Source organism: Bombina bombina, chromosome 3 (assembly GCF_027579735.1).
Source record: "Bombina bombina isolate aBomBom1 chromosome 3, aBomBom1.pri, whole genome shotgun sequence".
Taxonomy (NCBI): domain Eukaryota; kingdom Metazoa; phylum Chordata; class Amphibia; order Anura; family Bombinatoridae; genus Bombina; species Bombina bombina.
In genome coordinates, this window is record NC_069501.1 from 1,254,716,394 (window position 1) to 1,254,742,228 (window position 25,835).

The 25,835-nt window shown below is 44.0% G+C and overlaps 1 protein-coding gene across 1 annotated transcript in view; it reads right to left on the reverse strand.

Moving 5' to 3' along the window:
* The window catches only part of INPPL1 (inositol polyphosphate phosphatase like 1), a gene marked incomplete in the record, with an annotated part of 449,643 nt that overhangs the window by 34,236 nt on the left and 389,572 nt on the right, over positions 1 to 25,835 (reverse strand). Inside the window, 1 exon segment of the mRNA XM_053708786.1 lies at positions 848 to 978. Coding sequence (XP_053564761.1) covers positions 848 to 978 — 131 coding nt within the window.

A 25,835-nucleotide genomic window follows, 5' to 3' on the forward strand; every position in this document is an offset into this window, starting at 1 on the left:
ACCATAACACTTACACACAACATACTGACAGTACCATACACACACTAACACTCATGTGCTCTATACACAGTATATAACTCACTAACCATAACACTTACACACAACATACTGACAGTACCATACACACAATAACACTCATGTGCTCTATACACAGCATATAACTCACACTAACCATAACACTTACACACAACATACTGACAGTACCATACACACAATAACACTCATGTACTCTATACACAGCATATAACTCACACTAACCATAACACTTACACACAACATACTGACAGTACCATACACACAATAACACTCATGTGCTCTATACACAGCATATAACTCACACTAACCATAACACTTACACACAACATACTGACAGTACCATACACACAATAACACTTATGTACTCTATACATAGTATATAACTCACTAACCATAACACTTACACACAACATACTGACAGTACCATACACACAATAACACTCATGTACTCTATACACAGCATATAACTCACACTAACCATAACACTTACACACAACATACTGACAGTACCATACACACAATAACACTCATGTGCTCTATACACAGCATATAACTCACACTAACCATAACACTTACACACAACATACTGACAGTACCATACACACAATAACACTCATGTGCTCTATACACAGCATATAACTCACACTAACCATAACACTTAAACACAACATACTGACAGTACCATACACACAATAATACTCATGTGCTCTATACACAGCATATAACTCACACTAACCATAACACACACTTACCTTAGGATGACAATTACACATTCAGTGCATATAAATTGTATTTGAATTTTATTTAGTACCTGAGAAACTCCAGGTCATCCCAGCCGTTGTGTATTAGACCTTCCTCATATCTCTCTAGCCCAATACTTCGCAGCCAATTGCCCACACTGGACTCCCGCAGACTGGAACTTCGTCCACCTTGATAAAGAGCCTGTTGGATAATGTCAGAGAAGGGTTAACAGGGAGAGATACTAAATGCTTGGAGAAAATACAGAATCGTTTTCCAAGCCTAATCGTGAATGTGTATAAATGGCTGAGACAGGTAATCTAGAAGCCACCACACAGCTGTATAACTGCAGACGGGCAGACAAGACCTCACATTGTTTAGGTAGATTACAATGTCATTGTGATGGTTCAGCTATTAATAACCAATATCTATAGTAAGACACAAAATCCAGATTTCAGAGGGTCCACTGGGAATTTCTTGAAGTCAGTGAGCAGACGTCAAGCAGCCGGCCCAGCTATCAACATCAAGACATTTTTTGTCATTTGGTATATGTTACTGCTCAGTTTACTGTCAATAAGTGCACTTTGCTGACAATTAGTACAAAGCTCTTAAAGGGATACCAAACCATATTTTTTTCTTTAATGATTCAGATAGACAATGCACTTTTAAGCAACTTTCTAATTTATTCCTATTATCAATTTTTCTTTGTTCTTTTGCTATCTTTATTTGAAAACTCAAGAACGTAAGGTTAGAAGCCGGCCCATTTTTGGATCAACACCTGGGCAGAGCTTGCTGATTGGTTTGCCACATTTAGCCCCCAATCAGCAAGCGCTACCCAGGTGCTGAACCAAAAATGAGCCGGCTCTTAAGCTTACATTCCTGCTTTTTCAAATAAAGATAGCATGAGAACGAAGAAAAATTGATAATAGAAGTAAATTAGAAAGTTGCATAAAATTGTATGCTCTATCTGAATCATGAATGAAACAAATGTGCGTTTAGTATCCCTTTAAATTAGCAGACTCTGCTATCAATAGGTAAGACCTTCCGTCATCTGAGGGACTTTGCACTCATTGAGAAGAAATAAGAGGAACCTGCTGCATGTATAGATCCTGTTGTGTAGGGGAAAGATCCAGCTACCCATGAATAGAGTATGCTGCCAATGAGTGGCAATCTTACAATCATTAGACTATGTTGTCAACAGATAAACCTAGCAGCAGTCATTAGACAGACCCTCTGATAGAACGTAAAACAGATGGCAGTTTCTCCTAGAAGCAGACCCTGGCCTTGGTCGGGATGGCTCATTTTAACTGGTAGACTCTATTGTTAATGATTAGATCCACCCACCATGGTATAGAGACAGTGTAAAGGGGTAGAACTTTAAGTTTAGTTAAACGACCCATTCCTCATTGGCTTGGCATTACATTTAAATCAGCAGACCCTGCCACTAATGGGTAGCCATAATTATTAATTTATAGGCTTACATAGCTGCAAGCGGATAGATTAGGCTCTCTAGACCCTATTTATAAGGTGAGCACAAGCTAGTAATGGGGAGAACCTTCTATTTTGGGTGAAAATTGGTAAAAACCAGATGTCAGTGGGTAAACTTCACTCCTACTGTGCAGTGGTTAAACTATAATGTCAATGTGCAGAACCAGAACCCAGCTGAGAATTATTAAACCCAGTTGTCAACACTCTGACTATGGGTTGGCAAATTCATTTAAAAACGTAGGAGCCATCTGGATGACTGAAGAGGCAGACACACATTTTTTTATGAGCCAGTGAATGATTTTATACAGGGGTGTAGAAGAGTACCAAATGTTAACAGTCAAAACGGCCATTTTAGGAGCTGTGGCTTCCTGGCTCAGGGGGTTTGTTCTGACGTAGCTTAGACCCTTCCTGAGCAGACACAGTTGGCAAATGTGAGACATGGACATCCATTGCTAGACTCTGCAGACGCTGTATAAATATCAAAGCCATCACCCTGCAAACTATTAAATGTTTCTTCCCCGATACCTGTGACGCAGCACATACATTACTGCTGTAGGCTTACATTACGTTTACACCGAGGTGGTTAAAACCAGTCCTAAAATGTTATATGCTTTACTAATAGTAGCAAATCAAGTGACACCGCTTCTAAAATGAAGGTTTTTGACACCTGCTGCCCACATACTTGTGCACAAATGTGCTTTAGGCTTATGACTAAACTGATTTCCTATATCTATATCCTCTAATAAAAAGCGAGCTTCCTTAAAGGGACACTGAACCCAAATTTTTTTCTTTCATGGTTTAGCTAGACTCGAGCATGCAATTTTAAGCAACTTTCTAATTTACTCCTACTATCAAATTGTCTTCATTCTTTTGGTATCTTTATTTGAAAAGTTAGAATGTAAGTTTAGATACCGGCCCATTTTTTGTGAACAACCTGGGTTGTCCTTGCTGATTTGACAGCACCAATAAACAAGTGCTGTCCAAGGTCCTGAACCAACAATTGGCTGGCTCCTTAGCTTAGATGCCTTCTTTTTCAAATAAAGATAGCAAGAGAATGAAGAAAATTTGATATTAGGAGTAAATTAGAAAGTTGCTTAAAATTGCATGCTCTATCTGAATCACAAAAGATAAAATTTGGGTTCAGTGTCCCTTTAAGAAGTGACAAAAATATGACACATTTTACACCATAAAAGGTTTCTGACTGCAATTTTCAATGACACCAAAATGCACCTTAATTTAGGATATCAGTGCTTGAGCAAAGATGGGAGTCACCATTCAGCCAATCGTGATCAACCAATCACAGTTCGCGAACTCTACCCATATTCTTGCACAAATGAGTTTTAGGAATTTTATTAAAAAACATAAATTATGCTTACCTGATAATTTCATTTCCATCGAGGGGAGGAGAGTCCACGGCTTCATTAATTACTGTTGGGAATTAAGAACCTGGCCACCAGGAGGAGGCAGACACACCCCAACCAAAGGCTAAAATACCTCCCCCACTTCCCTCATCCCCCAGTCATTCTGTCGAGGGAACAAGGAACAGTAGGAGAAATATCAGGGTATAAATGGTGCCAGAAGATAAATTAAATTTAGGTCCGCCCACCGGAGATACGGACGGGAGCCGTGGACTTTCCTCCCCTCGATGGAAATGAAATTATCAGGTAAGCATAATTTATGTTTTCCATCTAAAGGGGAGGAGAGTCCACGGCTTCATTCATTACTGTTGGGAACATATACTCAAGCTTTAGAGGACACTGAATGAAACCGGGAGGGTAAGAGGCAGACCCTAATCTGAGGGCACCACAGCCTGTAAAACCTTTCTCCCAAAAACAGCTTCCGCAGAAGCAAAAACGTCAAATTTGTAAAACTTTGTAAAAGTGTGTAAGGAGGACCAGGTAGCCGCCTTACAAATTTGCTTCATACAGGCCTCATTCTTGAAGGCCCAAGACGAAGCTACAGCTCTAGTTGAATGATCCGTGATCCTCTGAGGAGACATATGTCCGGCAGTTTCAAAGGCCAAGTGAATCAAGCTCCTCAACCAAAAGGACAAAGAAGTAGAAGAGGCTCTCTGCCCTTTGCGCTTCCCTGAATACACCACAAAAAGAGATGTAGACTGTCTGAAATCCTTAGTAGCCTGAAGATAGAACTTCAAGGCACGGACCACATCCAGGTTATGAAGTAACCTCTCCTTTGAAGAAGAAGGGTTAGGACACAAAGAAAAAACAACTATTTCCTGATTGATGTTATGGTTAGACACCACCTTGGGAAGAAACCCCAACCCAGTGCGAAGTACAGCCTTATCCTCATGAAACACCAGATAAGGAGGAATCTGTTGGCGCACTACAAATAACCGATAATAATAATCACATTGCAGGGCAGCTAGTTCAGATACTCTGCGTGCTGATGCAATAGCCAACAGGAATATAACCTTTCAAGATAGAATCATAATGTCTATGGAATGCATAGGTTCAAATGGAACCCTCTGTAAAACCCTAAGGACTAAGTTTAAGCTCCAAGGTGGAGCCTACTGTCTAAAGACAGGCCAGATTCTAAACAGAGCCTGAACAAAAGATTGAATGTCAGGGAGCTCAGCGAGTCTCCCATGCAACAAAACTGATAATGCCGAAATCTGACCCTTTAAGGAACTAGCGGCAAGACCCTTCTCCAAAACCTCTTGGAGAAAAGACAGAAACCTGGATACCCTCACCTTATGCCAAGGATATCCATGCTTCTCACACCAGGACAAGTAAGTCCTCCACACCTTATGGTAGATTTGACGAGTGACTGGCTTCCTTGCCTGAATTAGCGTATCAATCACACTCTCTGAAAAGCCTCCCTTGGCTAAGACTAGGTGTTCAATCTCCCCGCAGTCAGCCTTAGAGAATCTAGATTTCAATGTTAACCCTTTGAGTGCTAAGCACTTTCCCACCTGGGTGCTAACTTTTTTCTTTTTCTTTTTCCAGATCCCCAAGACTGTTTGGAAAGGTTAGGCGATTACCTTTCCAACGGTGGGTCTTGGGGGTCTGTAGCTGCTTAGATGCCTGAGATACAGGCTTCTAAACAGCATGCCCCCTTTTCCTATACTTAACATTGTTATTTTTAAATAAAGTTGCGCGGTGACGTCATCACGGCATTGCACGCGATGTCACCGCAATATCACTATACAGGCCCGATCGCCGTGTGCTGAGAAAGTCCGCTTCCCAGTTGTCCACACCTGGAATGTGAATCGCTTAGAGCAAGCAGTCGTGGTACTCCGCCCACTCCAGAATCTGAGACACCTTCCTTATCGCGAGGAAGCTCCTCGTACCCCCCTGATGGTTGATGTAAGCCACTGAGGTAATGTTGTCGGTCTGGAATCTGATGCAACTGACCGACTCCAGAGAAGGCCATGCCTTCAGGGCATTGTAAATCGCTCGTAGTTCTAGGATGTTGATCGGAAGAAGAGACTCCTCCCTGGACCACTTTCCTTGTGCCATCCTGGCACCCCAAACAGCTCCCCATCCTGTCAGACTGGAGTCCGTGGTCACAATCTTCCAGGACGGTCGCAAGAAGGATGTCCCCATGGACAGTTGCTCCGGACGAATCCACCAAGAGAGGGAGTTCCGAGTCCGAGCATCCATGGATATCAGCTGTGATAGATCTAAATGATCGCCATTCCACTGCCTCAACATGCACAATTGAAGAGGTCTGAGATGGAACCTGGCAAATGGGATGACATCTATGCTTGACACCATGAGACCTATCACCTCCATACATTGAGCCAGCAACGGGCTTGTGGAGGACTGAAGGACAAGACAGGTGGACGCAAGCTTCCTTCGCCGCTGATCTGTGAGAAACATCTTCATGGACATAGAGTGTATTATCGTGCTCAGGAACTCCACCCTGTTGCTGGGAACCAGGGAACTCTTTCCTGAGTTGATCCTCCAACCATGAGATTGGAGCAGAAGAAGAGCCCTCGAATGATCCTCTGCGAGTCTGAGCGACGGCGCCTGAACTAGTATGTCATCCAGGTAAGTTAAGGCGCCACCGCAATGCCCCTGGATCTGGCCACTGCAAGCAGTGCCCCCAGAACCTTTGTGAAGACTCTCGGGGCCGTAGCCCGACCAAAACTGGAAGTGTTGGTCCAGAAATGCAAATGTTAGGAACCTGAAGTTGTCCCTGTGGATTGGCACATGAAGGTAGGCGTCCTTCAAGTCTATAGTCGTCATGTACTGTCCCTCTTGAACTAGGGGCAGAATAGATCTGATCGTTTCCATTTTGAACGATGGAACACTCAGAAACTTGTTTAAACACTTTAGGTCCGGAATCGGGCGGAACGTGCCCTCCTTATTTGGAACCACAAAAAGGTTGGAATAGTACCCTAGACCCCTCTCTGCTAGGGGTACTGGTACGATAACCCCGAGAGAGGCGAGATCCCTCACACACTCTAGAAAGGCCTCTCTCTTCTCTGGTTTTGAAGACAGGTTTGACAGGAGGAATCTGCCCTCGGGCGGATGGTATCTGAACCCTATCCTGTAACCCTGAGAGACCACCTCTAGAACCCAAAGGGTCCTGAACGTCCTGTAAACATGCGTCTGAGAATAGAGATAATCTGCCCCCTACATGATCCGGAGACCGGTCAGGGGCCGCCCCTTCATGCCGATTTCGTCTCGGCGGGCTTCTTGCTCTTCTTAGACTTGTTCCAAGATTGAGTCGGCTTCCAAAATCCCTTGGACTGGTCCGCTTTTGCAGCGAGTTGATGGTGCTAGGCCTTCTCCGCACGAAAGGGACGAAAAGTAGATCCTTTAGGCTTAGCCTTTTTATCCTGCGGTAGGAAAGCTCCCTTGCCTCCCGTAACCGTGGATATAATCAAATCCAATCCTTGACCGAACAGGATCTTTCCTTGTAAAGGCAGCCTTGCCTTAGAGGTCATGTACGCAGACCAAGATTTTAGCCACAGAGCCCTGCGCGCTAAAACAGAAAAACCTGACACCTTAGCATTCAAGCGAATAATTTGCATATTGGCATCACAGATGAAAGAATTGGCGATCTTCAGCACCTTAATCTTCTCCTGTATCTCGTCGATGGATGTCTCCCCCTCAACCATTTCACACAGGGAATCTCACCAATATGTCGCAGCCCCAGCGACCGCCACAACAGCCGCTGCTGGCAGAAAAACAAACCCATTGTGCTGAAACATCTTTCTCAACATGTTTTCCAGCTTTTTATCCATGGGCTCTTTAAACGACAAACTATCCTCAAGGGGAATAGTCGTCCGCTTCGCGAGCGTAGAGATAGCCCCATCCACCTTAGGGATGGTCCCCCACAGCTCAAGCTGAGAGTCCGGAACGGGGAACAGTCTTTTAAAAGAAGAAAGGGAAAAGGAAGAACCTAATCGCTCCCATTCGTTCTTAATAATATTAGCCCTCTTAACGGGAACCGGGAAAGACTGAGGTACTACCCTGTCCTCGTATACCTTGTCAAGCTTAGGAATCGCAGGTTCCTCTGGTATCTTAGGTTCCGGAAACCTCCAGAGTAGCAAGCACCTGCCGAAGCAGAAAGCGCAAATTCTCCATCCTAAACCTATAACCAGGCTCCTTCGCCGCCGGAGGTTTAGATGACACAGACTCCGACCCAGATGGGGCCTCCTCCGAAGAATTGGAGTGGGCCTCGTCCTCATATAGAGCCTCTGGATCTTCCATCAGTGAGGACAAACCCTGGGCTGGGCCGCTATGATAAACCCTACGCTTGCGCTTAGCAGAACGTGGTAAGGCATGGATCACTTTCGAAACCGCCAATTCCAATTGGTCTGCAAAGTCTGACGGCCAACGAATCTCTACCGGTTGGACCCCAGGGTGCCGCATGTGCAATTGTAGATGAATGTAGGGAACGCACCTCCCGGGACGAAGAACCCTCAGAGGTGGACGGCTCAGTAGTACTAGACATCCGTTTACATTTAGATGTTGTAACTTTATCAAGGGATGTGGAACATAGTTGAGCAGGCTGATCTACCAGAAGCTCCTCACAATAAACACAGGAATGAGACTTTATTAAGGAAGGAGAGCCTTCCAACGTGTCAGAGTCCTCCATAGCTTGCGCGCTTGGTTAGACTAACTTTATTTATTAAAAAGGCACCTTTATACCAACAATAGCCGGTGCACTCACCACCTCCTAGGACCCAGAAACCGCTACGACTCCTGCACCACAGATCAACAGAAAGGATAGATAGCCAAACCCAGTCACATGGAATGCCTCACAGGACCGCCCCGGCACTAAGGAAAAACACGCCAAAAAATGGCTGCGCAAGTTTCCGCAAGTAACCTGAAAGTTCCACACATTGCCAGAGCCTCAGCTCGCATATAACACAGCAATAACACAATAAACAATATCATGTATAAACCCCCCTGTTCAATAATCCCCCTTCCAGGAATATTAACCCTTGATTCTGTAAAGATAAAAAGGCACCACACTGTGACCCTGTTTTCTATGTTAGCATTATTAATAAAAAATGAAACGATCTTACCAGAATCTACGCCGTGGAACAGGAACACGGCTCTTCAAGTGTGACAGGTTAGTAGCCTCGCTCCTGACATGGACTTGAGTGAAGAAAGCAGGCAGCGAAACTCGTCAACGCTGATTGCTTATGGAGCTGTTAATATGAGTCGGGATGGTTTCGCAGAAAGAATCTCCCTGCATCTCTGGACTCTAACTACTGAGAGGCTGACAGGACTACTTAAAACTCCAGTCCCACTGCGAAGAGTACTAACCTCCATAAGAGACTACTCCGAAACTCCGGCACTCATGTCCCATCCTCCTGTGACGAAAGGCAAATAATGACTGGGGGATGAGGGAAGTGTGGGAGGTATTTAAGCCTTTGGCTGGGGTGTCTTTGCCTCCTCCTGGTGGCCAGGTTCTTAGTTCCCAACAGTAATGAATGAAGCCGTGGACTCTCCTCCCCTTTAGATGGAAATTATTTTCTATGTCATCTAATCAATTAAAAAAGAAGATGTTTCTTTCAAAGTGACAAAATGATAAATACTGCACCATAAATGTCAATGAGAGTTTCCAAAAAGACAAGATTTTATTATTTTCCTGCTTTAGCAAAGATGGGAGCCAGAGTTCAGCTAACTGTGATCAAGCAGGGACAGCCTCAGATTCTCGGGGAATTGTGCACAGTGAGCGTAACGGATTGGAACCTCTGACATAACACGCTTCTGAGCTTACCTCAGTATGCTCTCATAGAAAGGCGTTAAAGGGACAGTCTAGTCAAAAACAAAATTTATGCTTACCTGATAAATGTATTTATTTCTGGACACCGTAAGTCCACGGATCATCATTAATTACTGTTGGGAATATCACTCTTGGCCAGCAGGAGGAGGCAAAGAGCACCACAGCAAAGCTGTTAAATATCACTCCCCTACCCACAATCCCCCAGTCATTCGACCAAAGGGAAAGGAGAGAAAGGAAGTAACACAAGGTGCAGAGGTTTATATAAAAAGAAACTGTCTGAATACAGGGCAGGCCGTGGACTCACCGTGTCAAGAAATAAATAAATTTATCAGGTAAGCATAAATTTAATTTTCTTTCTAATGACACGGTGAGTCCACGGATCATCATTAATTACTGTTGGGAACCAATACCCAAGCCAAAGGACACAGATGATAAGGGAGGAACAAGACAGGAACCGAAATCGAAGGCACCACTGCTTGAAGAACCTTTCTCCCAAAAGAATCCTCAGCCGAGGCAAAAGTATTGAATTTATAGAATTTGGAAAAAGTGTGCAAAGATGACCAAGTTGCAGCCTTGCAAATCTATTCCACAGAAGCTTCATTATTGAAGGCCCAGGAAGAAGAAATAGCCCTTGTGGAATGAGCTGTGATTTTCTCAGGAGGTTGCTGTCCAGCAGTCTCATATGCCAAGCGAATAACGCTCTTCAAGGGAAAGTGAAGTAGCCGTAGCTTTCTGACCCTTGCATTTCCCAGAAAAGCAAACAAACAATGCAGAAGACTGACGAAAGTCCTTAGTTGACTGCAAATAAAATTTTAGCGCTCGCACAACATCCAGATTATGTAACAAGCATTTTTTGTGAGAAGAAGGATTAGGACACAAAGAAGGTACAACGATTTCCTGATAAATATTCTTGACCGAAAAATCCTTGGGCAGGAAACCAAACTTAGTATGCAGAACCACATTATCAGAGTGAAATATAAGATAAGGGGAATCACACTGTAAAGCAGACAGTTCAAAAACTCTCAGAGCAGAGGAAATAGCAACAAGAAACAAAACTTTCCAAGATAACATCTTAATATCTAAAGAATGCATAGGCTCAAACGGAACAAGCCTGAACAAGGTTTAGACTCCATGGAGGAGTAACAGGTTTAAACACAGGCCAAATTCTAACCAAGGCCTGTGTTTAGGTCTAGCACATCTGCCAAGCGCTTATGTAACAAAATAGACAATGACAAAATCTGACCCTTTAAGAGCCTGAATCAAGGTCTCAATGACTGACTCTGAAAATTCATGCTTAGATAAAACTAAGCGTTCAATTTACAAGCAGTCAGCTTCAGAGAAACGAGATTTGGATGAAGGAAGGGACCCTGAAGTAGAAGGTCCTTCCTCAGAAGCACTCTCCAAGGAGGAAAGGATGACATTTCTACTAGGTCTGCATACCAAATCCTGCGAGGCCACGCCGGGGCTATGAGAATTACAGACGCCCTCTCCTGCTTGATTTCAGCAATGACTCTTGGAAGGAGAGCGAACAGAGGAAACAGGTATGCTAGACTGAAGTTCCAAGGAACTACCAGAGCAACGATCAGAAATGCCTGCGGATCTCTTGACCTCGAGCCGTATCTCGGAAGTTTGGCATTCTGACGAGAAGCCATGAGATCCAACTCCGGCTGCCCCCACTTGAGGGTTAAGCTCGAAAACACATCCAAATTAAGTTCCCACTCCCCGGGATGAAAAGTCTGTCTGCTCAGAAAATGCGCTTCCCAATTGTCCACTCCTGGGATGTGGATCGCAGAAAGAGAGCAGTTGTGGGTCTCCACCCACTGAATAATTCATGGCCAAGGAACTCCGAGTTCCCCCCTGGTGGTTGATATAGGCGACCAAGGTTATGTTGTCCGACTGGAATCTGATAAACCGGGCTAAGGTTAACTGAGGCCAGGCCAGAAGAGCATTGAAGATTGCTCTCAGCTCCAAGATGTTTATGGACAGGACCAACTCCTCCTGGGTTCATAAGCCCTGGCCTTCAACAAGCCCCATACTGCTCCCCAACCTAGAAGGCTGACATCCATGGTCACAATCACCCAGGAGGGTCTGTGGAAGCAAGTACCCTGGGAGAGATGATCCTGAGAAAGCCAACACGTAAGAGAGTCTGATGCCTGATCTAGATCTACACGCGGAGACAGGTCCATATAGTCCCTGTTCCATTGTCTGAGCATGCATAACTGCAGAGGTCTGAGATGGAACCGAGCAAATGGAATGATGTCCATGGAAGCCACCATCAAACCGATTACCTCCATACATTGAGCCACTGACGGCTGTGGAGAGGACTGAAGGACAAAACAAGAGTCGAAAATCTTTCTTTTTCTGACCTCCGTCAGAAAAATCTTCATTAACAGGGAGTCTATTATGGTCCCCAAAAATACGACCCTTGTAGCTGGAACCAGAGAACTTTTTTCCTGATTCACCTTCCATCCGTGGGATCGAAGAAAAGACAACTAGATCTCTGTATGAGATTCTGCTTGTTGAAAAGATGGCGCCTGAACCAGAATGTCGTCCAAATAAGGTGCCACTGCAATGCCCCGAGATCGAAGCACAGCTAAAAGAGCCCCCAGAACCTTTAAAAAAATTCTCAGAGCTGTGGCAAGGCCGAATGGAAGGGCCACAAACTGAAAATGATTGTCCAAAAATGCGAATCTCAGAAACTTGTGATGGTCCCTGTGAATAGGAACATGAAGGTATGCATCCCTTAGGTCTATGGTTGTCATGAACTGACCCTCTTGTACCAAGGGAAGAATGGAGCATATAGTCTCCATCTTGAAGGATGGCACTCTGAGAAACTTGTTTAAACATTTTAGATCTAGGATTGGTCGAAAAGTTCCCCCCTTTTTGGGAAATACGAACAGATTTGAGTAAAATCCCAGACCCCTTTCCTGAAAGGGAACTGGAACTATTACCCCCAGGGCGGCAAGGTCCTTGATACAATGTAAGAACGCTTCTCTTTTTATCGGGTCTACAGATAATCTGGAAAGGAGAAACCTGCCTCTGGGAGGAAAAGATTTGAAGTCTATTTTGTATCCCTGGGAGATAATGTCCATCCCCCAGGGATCCGGTACATCTCTTATCCAAGCCTGGGAAAAAAGAGAGAGTCTGCCCCCTACAAGATCCGCTCCCAGGACTTCAACCACAAGGCCCTGAGGGCTAGGACCGCAAAAACAGAAATTTTGGCTCCCAGTTTAATAATCTGTAAGGAAGCATCTGTAATGAAGAAATTGGCTAACTTGAGAGCCTTAATCATGTCCTAGATCTCAACAAAAGGGGTATCCATCTGAAGAGATTCAGACAATGCACCAAACCAGTAAGCCGCAGCGCTGGTAACAGTAGCGATACACACCGCAGGTTGCCATTGTAGACCCTGGTGGACATACATCTTTTTTAGTAAAGCCTCCAATTTTTTATCCATTGGATCTTTAAAAGAACAACAATCCTCTATGGGAATAGTAGTCTTCTTGGCTAAAGTGGAGATCGCTCCTTCTACCTTAGGAACCGTCTGCCACGACTCCTTAATAGAATACGCTACAGGAAACATCATCTTAAAAATAGGAGATGTAGAAAAGGGAATACCAGGTCTTTCCCATTCTCAAGCAATAATCTCCGCAGCACGGTCAGGAACCGGAAAAACCTCCACTGCGGAGGTAACATCAAAGTATTTGTTCGATTTACTAGACTTTTTAGAATGGACTACGATAGTTGTGTCGGAGTCGTCCAAAGTAGCCAAAACCTCCTTAAGTAATAAGCGAAGGTGTTCTAGCTTAAATCTGAAGGATACCACTTTAGCATCAGAAGAAGGAATTACATTGTCTGAGTCTGAGATTTCCCCCTCAGATGCTACCGACATGTCTTCTTCCTCAGGCTTATGGGAAGGGACACTCTGGATAGTCAGAACTTGATCAGAAACCTTACTAACTGTTTCCTTAAATTTCCTTTTACACCTTCCCTGCAACATGGGGAAAGCTGACAAGGCCTCAGATACTGCAAGGGATACCTGGGAAGCAATGTATTGTAGAGAAAATGCTACAGGATTGCAAGAGGAAACGAAGGGCACTGTATGTGGAGACTGAAAAAGTTGGGACGTTGAGGAGAAAGCTGTGGCATATCTGCAACAGGAGACACCGGATAATGGTGGTTCATGGTCAAATATTTTATCTCTATAACTTAAAGTTCTCTCAATGCATGAGGAACAAAAAGGAACTGGGGGTGCCACCTGAGCATCAAAGCTTAACTGACAAGCAGCAACTTCACCTGGGATAATGGTTTGAAAAGCCTCTTGATCCATCTTATGTAATAAATAAGGATAAAGCGTAAAAATTCTTTATTTGAAAATAAAAAATAAATGTGTACTGTGTCTTTAAATAGAAATGAGTGTTAGCCCAAAAAAACAAATAGACCTCAGGCTACGTATACACTTCAGTAGCTTTACTGAGGAGCCTACCTGTCCTACAGCTCACAGTGACTTTCCTCACAGAAGAAACAATCCCCTTTTTCAAATACAGAGCGGTTACAGAGCCCTAACTGCCGAAAAAAACAGCTTACAACAGTAATCTCCATGACCAAAAGTATAAAAACTACTATAACACACTGAGCCACCATAAATCACCTCACAGTCTCAATGCTTAAACTTCCTAAAAGAAACCCCAAACAGGAAGGTTTAATAAAGTCCCATATTAAATAAGACAGCTTTTAGCTGTAACAAGTGCCAGCAATCTCCTTGCAAAAGAAAATTAAAATGGCACTTACCTGAAAGTGCTGTACGGGAGCAGGACAGCTCACCTGGTTTGAGGGGGTGCAGCACCTCACATGGACCTGTGAAGAGAGAAAAACTGTGTAAACCTACTCAGGTTTTCTAGTTAGGGCAGCAGATTCTTGAGAAAACGCAGTGAGGATTGTACCTCACAAGTTCTCAAGTGTTCAAAAGCCACCACTGCACTACTGAAGAGACTGATGTGGACTAGGCTAGACCCCAGAAAGTAACAGAGTAAGCTTACTCTGCTACATAAATAATAAAATCTTGATTGAAGAAAACTTCTCATCAGACACCTAAACTTCACCTCCTCCTTCCACTACAGGCAAAGAGAATGACTGGGGGATTGTGGGTAGGGGAGTGATATTTAACAGCTTTGCTGTAGTGCTCTTTGCCTCCTCCTGCTGGCCAGGAGTGATATTCCCAACAGTAATTGATGATGATCCGTGGACTCACTGTGTCATTAGAAAGAAATTAAAATGTCATGATTCAAACAGGGTATGCAATTTTAAACAACTTTCCAGTTAAATTTTATCATCAAATTTGCTTTGTTATCTTTGTATTCTTAGTAGAAACTAAACCTAAGTAGGCTCATAAGCAAATTTCTAAGCTGTTGAAGGCTGCCTCTTATCTCAGCGCATTTTGAAAGTTTTTCACAGCTAGATGGCGCTAGTTCATGTGTGCTATATAGATAACATTGTGCTCACTCCAATGAAGTTATTTATGAGTCAGCACTGATTGGCTAAAATTCAAGTTTGTCAAAAGAAATGAGATAATATAGCAGTCAGAAGATGCTTAGATACAAGATAATCACAGAGGTAAAAAGTATATTTATATAACAGTGTTGGTTATGCAAAACTGAGGAATGTGTAATAAAGGGATTATCTATCTTTTTAAACAATAACAATTCTTCAGTAGACTGTCCCTTTAAGTTTTAACAACAATACCAAGAGAAATAGACATTACATATTAGAAGTAAACTGGAGTTTTTGTAGATACATGCGACACATATTTAAGTTATATTGCCCTAGAACTGTAACTAAGCAAACAGAAAAGTATTTAAATATACACCTTAAAAGGGACATTAAAAACTAAATACATTTTGTTGTATTGCGGTTATTCCTCCACCGCCCTCTAGTCACGGGTGCCGCCATGTTGAAATCCAGGATCCACTGCAATCCAGTTAGGGTTGCCATCTCAGTCATGTTTCATGGACACTTATGAGTTATTCATGCTGCAGGGTGTGCAGGAAGGAATATGTATTGTGTTTCTAGACAGCACAATTTATGTTCCCTTCCTGCACAGCCTGCAGCATGAATAACTCATAAGTGTCCAGGAAAACATGACTGAGGTGGCAACCATAACTCCAGTGCTGATGAGTTTGCAGCAACTGTGCTACATATATCTGCAGTGTAACTTAGATTCCAAAATAGCAGCACCCATGGTAGGCGGGAGGTGCATCAAATGTGTTTAGTGGTGTTTAGTGTTCATTTATCCATAGCACACATGAAAGGGCACATTTTGCTTGAAAAGAAGGGTTAAGTTAAAACTTTAATTTAATTTTGAAACTATTTAGAAAAGGAAATTTATGCTTACCTGATAAATTTGTTTCTTTTACGATATGACGAGTCCACGGATTTCATCCTTACTTATGGGATATCGCCTCCTGGTCAGCAGGAGGAGGCAAAGAGCACCACAGCAGAGCTGTATATATAGCTCCTCCCTTCCCTCCCACCCCAGTCATTCGACCTAAGTTAGGAAGAGAAAGGAAAAGCCAAGGTGCAGAGGTGACTGAAGTTTAAAAAAAATAAAGACCTGTCTTAGAAAATGACAGGATGGGCCGTGGACTCGGCATATCGTAAAAGAAACAAATTTATCAGGTAAGCATAAATTTCCCTTTCTTTTACAAGATATGACGAGTCCACGGATTTCATCCTTACTTATGGGATACAATACCAAAGCTATAGGACACGGATGAAAGGGAGGGACAAGACAGGAACCTAAACGGAAGGCACCACTGCTTGAAGAAGCTTTCTCCCAAAAACAGCCTTGGACGAGGCAAAAGTATCAAATTTGTAAAAAGTGTGAAGAGAGACCAAGTTGCAGCCTTGCAAATCTGTTCAACAGAAGCATCATTTTTAAATGTCCATGAGGAAGCCACAGCCCTAGTAGAATGAGCCGTAATTCTTTCAGGAGGCTGCTGTCCAGCAGTCTCATATGCAAAACGGATGATACTCTTCAGCCAGAAAGAAAGAGAGGTAGCCGTAGCTTTCTGACCCCTACGTTTCCCGGAAAAGACAACAAATAATGAAGATGATTGACGAAGTTCTTTAGTCGCCTGCAAGTAAAACTTCAGGGCACGGACCACGTCCAAGTTATGTAACAGACGCTCCTTCTTAGAAGAAGGATTAGGACACAATGAAGGAACAATCATTTCCTGATTAATATTTTTGTTGGAAACAACCTTAGGAAGAAAACCAGGTTTGGTACGTAACACTACCTTATCGGAATGAAAAACAGAATTTATGTTTACCTGATAAATTACTTTCTCCAACGGTGTGTCCGGTCCACGGCGTCATCCTTACTTGTGGGATATTCTCTTCCCCAACAGGAAATGGCAAAGAGCCCAGCAAAGCTGGTCACATGATCCCTCCTAGGCTCCGCCTACCCCAGTCATTCGACCGACGTTAAGGAGGAATATTTGCATAGGAGAAACCATATGATACCGTGGTGACTGTAGTTAAAGAAAATAAATTATCAGACCTGATTAAAAAACCAGGGCGGGCCGTGGACCGGACACACCGTTGGAGAAAGTAATTTATCAGGTAAACATAAATTCTGTTTTCTCCAACATAGGTGTGTCCGGTCCACGGCGTCATCCTTACTTGTGGGAACCAATACCAAAGCTTTAGGACACGTATGAAGGGAGGGAGCAAATCAGGTCACCTAAATGGAAGGCACCACGGCTTGCAAAACCTTTCTCCCAAAAATAGCCTCAGAAGAAGCAAAAGTATCAAACTTGTAAAATTTGGTAAAAGTGTGCAGTGAAGACCAAGTCGCTGCCCTACATATCTGATCAACAGAAGCCTCGTTCTTGAAGGCCCATGTGGAAGCCACAGCCCTAGTGGAATGAGCTGTGATTCTTTCAGGAGGCTGCCGTCCGGCAGTCACATAAGCCAATCTGATGATGCTTTTAATCCAAAAAGAGAGAGAGGTAGAAGTTGCTTTTTGACCTCTCCTTTTACCAGAATAAACAACAAACAAGGAAGATGTTTGTTTAAAATCCTTTGTAGCATCTAAATAGAATTTTAGAGCGCGAACAACATCCAAATTGTGCAACAAACGTTCCTTCTTCGAAACTGGTTTCGGACACAAAGAAGGTACGACTATCTCCTGGTTAATGTTTTTGTTAGAAACAACTTTTGGAAGAAAACCAGGTTTAGTACGTAAAACCACCTTATCTGCATGGAACACCAGATAAGGAGGAGAACACTGCAGAGCAGATAATTCTGAAACTCTTCTAGCAGAAGAAATTGCAACCAAAAACAAAACTTTCCAAGATAATAACTTAATATCAACGGAATGTAAGGGTTCAAACGGAACCCCCTGAAGAACTGAAAGAACTAAGTTGAGACTCCAAGGAGGAGTCAAAGGTTTGTAAACAGGCTTGATTCTAACCAGAGCCTGAACAAAGGCTTGAACATCTGGCACAGCTGCCAGCTTTTTGTAAAGTAACACAGACAAGGCAGAAATCTGTCCCTTCAAGGAACTTGCAGATAATCCTTTCTCCAATCCTTCTTGAAGAAAGGATAGAATCTTAGGAATCTTTACCTTGTCCCAAGGGAATCCTTTAGATTCACACCAACAGATATATTTTTTCCATATTTTGTGGTAAATTTTTCTAGTTACAGGCTTTCTGGCCTGAACAAGAGTATCAATAACAGAATCTGAGAACCCTCGTTTTGATAAGATCAAGCGTTCAATCTCCAAGCAGTCAGCTGGAGTGAGACCAGATTCGGATGTTCGAACGGACCTTGAACAAGAAGGTCTCGTCTCAAAGGTAGCTTCCATGGTGGAGCCGATGACATATTCACCAGATCTGCATACCAAGTCCTGCGTGGCCACGCAGGAGCTATCAAGATCACCGACGCCCTCTCTTGATTGATCCTGGCTACCAGCCTGGGGATGAGAGGAAACGGCGGGAATACATAAGCTAGTTTGAAGGTCCAAGGTGCTACTAGTGCATCTACTAGAGTCGCCTTGGGATCCCTGGATCTGGACCCGTAGCAAGGAACCTTGAAGTTCTGACGGGAGGCCATCAGATCCATGTCTGGAATGCCCCACAGTTGAGTAATTTGGGCAAAGATTTCCGGATGGAGTTCCCACTCCCCCGGATGTAATGTCTGACGACTCAGAAAATCCGCTTCCCAATTTTCCACTCCTGGGATGTGGATTGCAGATAGGTGGCAGGAGTGAGTCTCCGCCCATTGAATGATTTTGGTCACTTCTTCCATCGCCAGGGAACTCCTTGTTCCCCCCTGATGGTTGATGTACGCAACAGTCGTCATGTTGTCTGATTGAAACCGTATGAACTTGGCCTTTGCTAGCTGAGGCCAAGCCTTGAGAGCATTGAATATCGCTCTCAGTTCCAGAATATTTATCGGTAGAAGAGATTCTTCCCGAGACCAAAGACCCTGAGCTTTCAGGGGTCCCCAGACCGCGCCCCAGCCCATCAGACTGGCGTCGGTCGTGACAATGACCCACTCTGGTCTGCGGAAGGTCATCCCTTGTGACAGGTTGTCCAGGGACAGCCACCAACGGAGTGAGTCTCTGGTCCTCTGATTTACTTGTATCTTCGGAGACAAGTCTGTATAGTCCCCATTCCACTGACTGAGCATGCACAGTTGTAATGGTCTTAGATGAATGCGCGCAAAAGGAACTATGTCCATTGCCGCTACCATCAAACCTATTACTTCCATGCACTGCGCTATGGAAGGAAGAGGAACGGAATGAAGTGTTTGACAAGAGTTTAGAAGTTTTGTTTTTCTGGCCTCTGTCAGAAAAATCCTCATTTCTAAGGAGTCTATTATTGTTCCCAAGAAGGGAACCCTTGTCGACGGAGATAGAGAACTCTTTTCCACGTTCACTTTCCATCCGTGAGATCTGAGAAAGGCCAGGACTATGTCCGTGTGAGCCTTTGCTTGAGGAAGGGACGACGCTTGAATCAGAATGTCGTCCAAGTAAGGAACTACTGCAATGCCCCTTGGTCTTAGTACCGCTAGAAGGGACCCTAGTACCTTTGTGAAAATCCTTGGAGCAGTGGCTAATCCGAAAGGAAGCGCCACGAACTGGTAATGCTTGTCCAGGAATGCGAACCTTAGGAACCGATGATGTTCCTTGTGGATAGGAATATGTAGATACGCATCCTTTAAATCCACCGTGGTCATGAATTGACCTTCCTGGATGGAAGGAAGAATTGTTCGAATGGTTTCCATTTTGAACGATGGAACCTTGAGAAACTTGTTTAAGATCTTGAGATCTAAGATTGGTCTGAACGTTCCCTCTTTTTTGGGAACTATGAACAGATTGGAGTAGAACCCCATCCCTTGTTCTCCTAATGGAACAGGATGAATCACTCCCATTTTTAACAGGTCTTCTACACAATGTAAGAATGCCTGTCTCTTTATATGGTCTGAAGACAAGTGAGACCTGTGGAACCTCCCCCTTGGGGGAAGCCCCTTGAATTCCAGAAGATAACCTTGGGAGACTATTTCTAGTGCCCAAGGATCCAGAACATCTCTTGCCCAAGCCTGAGCAAAGAGAGAGAGTCTGCCCCCCACCAGATCCGGTCCCGGATCGGGGGCCAACATTTCATGCTGTCTTGGTAGCAGTGGCAGGTTTCTTGGCCTGCTTTCCCTTGTTCCAGCCTTGCATTGGTCTCCAGGCTGGCTTGGCTTGAGAAGTATTACCCTCTTGCTTAGAGGACGTAGCACTTGGGGCTGGTCCGTTTCTACGAAAGGGACGAAAATTAGGTTTATTTTTGGCCTTGAAAGACCTATCCTGAGGAAGGGCGTGGCCCTTACCCCCAGTGATATCAGAGATAATCTCTTTCAAGTCAGGGCCAAACAGCGTTTTCCCCTTGAAAGGAATGTTAAGTAGTTTGTTCTTGGAAGACGCATCCGCTGACCAAGATTTCAACCAAAGCGCTCTGCGCGCCACAATAGCAAACCCAGAATTTTTCGCCGCTAACCTAGCCAATTGCAAAGTGGCGTCTAGGGTGAAAGAATTGGCCAATTTGAGAGCACGGATTCTGTCCATAATCTCCTCATAAGGAGGAGAATCACTATCGATCGCCTTTACTAGCTCATCGAACCAGAAACACGCGGCTGTAGTGACAGGGACAATGCATGAAATTGGTTGTAGAAGGTAACCTTGCTGAACAAACATCTTTTTAAGCAAACCTTCTAATTTTTTATCCATAGGATCTTTGAAAGCACAACTATCTTCTATGGGTATAGTGGTGCGTTTGTTTAAAGTAGAAACCGCTCCCTCGACCTTGGGGACTGTCTGCCATAAGTCCTTTCTGGGGTCGACCATAGGAAACAATTTTTTAAATATGGGGGGAGGGACGAAAGGTATACCGGGCCTTTCCCATTCTTTATTTACAATGTCCGCCACCCGCTTGGGTATAGGAAAAGCTTCTGGGAGCCCCGGGACCTCTAGGAACTTGTCCATTTTACATAGTTTCTCTGGGATGATCAAATTCTCACAATCATCCAGAGTGGATAATACCTCCTTAAGCAGAGCGCGGAGATGTTCCAACTTAAATTTAAATGTAATCACATCGGGTTCAGCTTGTTGAGAAATTTTCCCTGAATCTGAAATTTCTCCCTCAGACAAAACCTCCCTGGCCCCCTCAGACTGGTGTAGGGGCATTTCAGAACCATTATCATCAGCGTCCCCATGCTCTTCAGTATCTAAAACAGAGCAGTCGCGCTTGCGCTGATAAGTGGGCATTTTGGCTAAAATGTTTTTGATAGAATTATCCATTACAGCCGTTAATTGTTGCATAGTAAGGAGTATTGCCGCGCTAGATGTACTAGGGGCCTCCTGAGTGGGCAAGACTGGTGTAGACGAAGGAGGGAATGATGCAGTACCATGCTTACTCCCCTCACTTGAGGAATCATCTTGGGCATCATTTTCAGTGTCACATAAATCACATCTATTTAAATGAGAAGGAACCTTGGCTTCCCCACATTCAGAACACAGTCTATCTGGTAGTTCAGACATGTTAAACAGGCATAAACTTGATAACAAAGTACAAAAAACGTTTTAAAATAAAACCGTTACTGTCACTTTAAATTTTAAACTGAACACACTTTATTACTGCAATTGCGAAAAAGTATGAAGGAATTGTTCAAAATTCACCAAAATTTCACCACAGTGTCTTAAAGCCTTAAAAGTATTGCACACCAAATTTGGAAGCTTTAACCCTTAAAATAACGGAACCGGAGCCGTTTTTATCTTTAACCCCTTTACAGTCCCTGGTATCTGCTTTGCTGAGACCCAACCAAGCCCAAAGGGGAATACGATACCAAATGACGCCTTCAGAAAGTCTTTTCTATGTATCAGAGCTCCTCACACATGCGACTGCATGTCACGCTTCTCAAAAACAAGTGCGCAATACCGGCGCGAAAATGAGGCTCTGCCTATGATTAGGGAAAGCCCCTAGAGAATAAGGTGTCTAAAACAGTGCCTGCCGATATTATTTTACAAAAATACCCAGATTAAATGATTCCTCAAGGCTAAATATGTGTATATATGAATCGATTTAGCCCAGAAAATGTCTACAGTCTTAATAAGCCCTTGTGAAGCCCTTATTTACTGTCTGAATAAAAATGGCTTACCGGATCCCATAGGGAAAATGACAGCTTCCAGCATTACATCGTCTTGTTAGAATGTGTCATACCTCAAGCAGCAAAAGACTGCTCACTGTTCCCCCAACTGAAGTTAATTCCTCTCAACAGTCCTGTGTGGAACAGCCATGGATTTTAGTAACGGTTGCTAAAATCATTTTCCTCTTACAAACAGAAATCTTCATCTCTTTTCTGTTTCAGAGTAAATAGTACATACCAGCACTATTTTAAAATAACAAACTCTTGATTGAATAAAAAAACTACAGTTAAACACTAAAAAACTCTAAGCCATCTCCGTGGAGATGTTGCCTGTACAACGGCAAAGAGAATGACTGGGGTAGGCGGAGCCTAGGAGGGATCATGTGACCAGCTTTGCTGGGCTCTTTGCCATTTCCTGTTGGGGAAGAGAATATCCCACAAGTAAGGATGACGCCGTGGACCGGACACACCTATGTTGGAGAAAATAAGGTAAGGAGATTCACATTGTAATGGTGAAAGTTCAGAAACTCTGCGAGCAGAAGAAATAGCAACCAAAAATAAAACTTTCCAAGATAACAATTTAATATCTATGGAATGCATAGGTTCAAACGGAACCCCTTGAAGAACTTTAAGAACCAAATTCAAACTCCAAGGAGGAGCAATTGGTCTAAACACAGGCCTGATTCTAGTCAGAGCCTGACAAAAAGATTGAACATCCGGAATATCTGCCAGATGTTTGTGTAGCAAAATAGATAAAGCAGAAATCTGTCCTTTTAAGGAACTTGCTGATAACCCTTTCTTCAATCCTTCTTGGAGAAAAGATAAAATCCTAGGAATCCTAATCTTACTCCATGAGTAGCCCTTGGATTCACACCAATAAAGATATTTACACCATATCTTATGGTAAATCTTTCTAGTAATAGGCTTACATGCCTGGATCAAGGTATCAATGACCGAATCAGAGAAACCTCGCTTAGATAAAATCAAGCGTTCAATCTCCAAGCAGTCAGCTGCAGAGAAATTAGATGATGGAAGGGTCCCTGAATGAGAAGGTCCTGCCTCAATGGAAGCTTCCACAGCGGCAGAGAGGACATGTCCACCAGATCGGCATACCAAGTCCTGCGAGGCCACGCAGGAGCGATGAGAATCACCGAAGCCCTCTCCTGTTTGACTCGAGCAATCACCTGAGGAAGGAGAGCAAATGGCGGAAACACATAAGCTAGGTTGAATGACCAAGGCACTGCCAAGGCATCTATCAGTTCGACCTGAGGATCCCTGGACCTGGATCCGTATCTCGGGAGCTTGGCATTCTGACGAGATGCCATAAGATCCAGCTCCGGCCTGCCCAATCTGAGAATCAGGTTGGCAAAGACCTCCGGATGGAGTTCCCATTCCCCCGGATGAAACGTCTGTCGGCTCAAAAAATCCGCTTCCCAGTTGTCCACTCCTGGAATGTAGATTGCTGACAGATAACAAGAGTGAGCTTCCGTCAATCGAATTATCTTGGATACTTCTGTCATCGCTAAGGAACTCCTTGTTCCTCCCTGATGATTGATGTAAGCCACAGTCGTGATGTTGTCCGACTGAAATCGGATGAATTTGGCCGAAGCCAACTGAGGTCAAGCCTGAAGCGCATTGAATATTGCTCTCAACTCCAGAATATTGATGGGAAGTAGAGACTCCGACCGAGTCCACACACCCTGAGCCTTCAGGGAATTCCAAACTGCACCCCATCCTAGAAGGCTGGCGTCCGTTGTCACTATCACCCATGAGGGTCTGTGGAAACACATCCCTTGGGACAGATGATCCGGCGACAACCACCAAAGAAGAGAGTCCCTTGTCTCCTGATCCAGATCTATCTGAGGAGACACATTTGCATAATCTCCATTCCACTGTCTGAGCATGCTCAGTTGTAGACGTCTGAGATGAAAACGAGCAAACGGAATGATGTCCATTGCCGCCACCATCAATCCAATTACCTCCATGCACTGAGCCACTGATGGCCTAGGATTGGACTGAAGGGATCGGCATGTATTCAGAATCTTTAACTTTCTGACTTCCGTCAAAAAGAGTATATAAGAGTTCCCAGGAAGGGAACCCTTGTCTGTGGAATAAGTGAACTCTTTCCTAGATTCACCTTCCACCCGTGAGTCCTTAGAAAGGATAGAACAATGTCGGTATGAGACTTTGTTAGCTGATAAGATGACGCCTGGATCAGAATATCGTCCAGATAGGGTGCCACTGCAATTCCCCGCGGCCTGAGAACCGCCAGCAGAGACCCTAGAATCTTTGTGGAGATCCTGGGTGCCGTGGCCAGCCTGAATAGAAGGGCCACAAACTGAAAATGTTTGTCCAGAAAGGCAAACCTCAGGAACTGGTGATGATCTCTGTGGATAGGAATATGAAGATATGCATCCTTTAAGTCTACGGTAGTCATATATTTACCCTCCTGGATCAATGGAAGAATTGTCCAAATAGTCTCCATCTTGAAGGATGGAACTCTGAGAAACTTGTTTAGACTCTTGAGATCTAAAATGGGTGGGAACTTTCCCTCTTTTTTGGGAACCACAAAAAGATTTGAGTAAAACCCCTGCCCCTGTATTGGAACTGGACAAATGACTCCCATAGTGGAGAGGTCTTTTACACAACGTAAGAAGGCCTCTCTTTTTATCTGGTCTACAGACAATCGTGAAAGAAGAAACCTTCCCCTTGGGAAGGAATTTTTGAACTCCAACTGATACCCTTGAGACACGATTTCTAGTGTCCAGGGATCCTGAACGTCTCTTATCCAAGCCTGGACAAAGAGAGAAAGTCTGCCCCCTACTAGATCCGGTCCCAGGTCGGGGGCCGCCCCTTCATGCTGTCTTGGGAGCAGCAGCGGACTTCTTGGGTTGTTTACCCTTGTTCCAAGCCTGGTTGGGTCTCCAGGTGGACTTGGCTTGAGAATAATTCCCTTCCTGTTTAGCGGAAGAGGAAGGGGAAATGAAAGGAACGAAAATTATTCTGTCGTCTCCTTTGCTTAGATGTTTTGTCTTGAGGGAGGAGATGACCCTTACCTCCCGTAATATCAGAAATGATTTCTTTCAAATCAGGCCCGAATATGGTCTTTCCCTTGAAAGGAATAGCCAAAAGCTTGGATTTAGAGGACACATCCGCAGACCAAGATTTTAACCATAAAGCTCTTCGTGCTAAGATGGAGAATCCCGAACTCTTAGCCGCTAATTTGGTGATCTGAAAGGAAGCATCCATAATAAAAGAATTAGCCATCTTAAGGGCCTTGATTCTGTCCTGTAATTCCTCTAAAGAGGTCTCAGTTCTAAGAGACTCTTCTAGAGCGTCAAACCAAAAAGCAGCCACAGTCGTGACTGTTACAATGCAGGCTGCCGGTTGCAATAAAAACCCTTGAAGAACACATAGTTTTTTGAGAAGACCCTCCAACTTCTTATCCATGGGGTCTTTGAAAGCACAACTGTCCTCAATAGGAATAGTTGTACCCTTCGCCAGGGTAGAAATAGCTCCCTCCACCTTAGGGACCGTCTGCCAAGAGTCCCGAACGGTGTCAGCTATAAGTTACATTTTCTTAAAAATAGGGGAAGGGGAGAACAGGATACCCGGTCTTTCCATTCCCTTGCAATCATTTCCGAAATTCTCTTAGGAACCGGAAAAACATC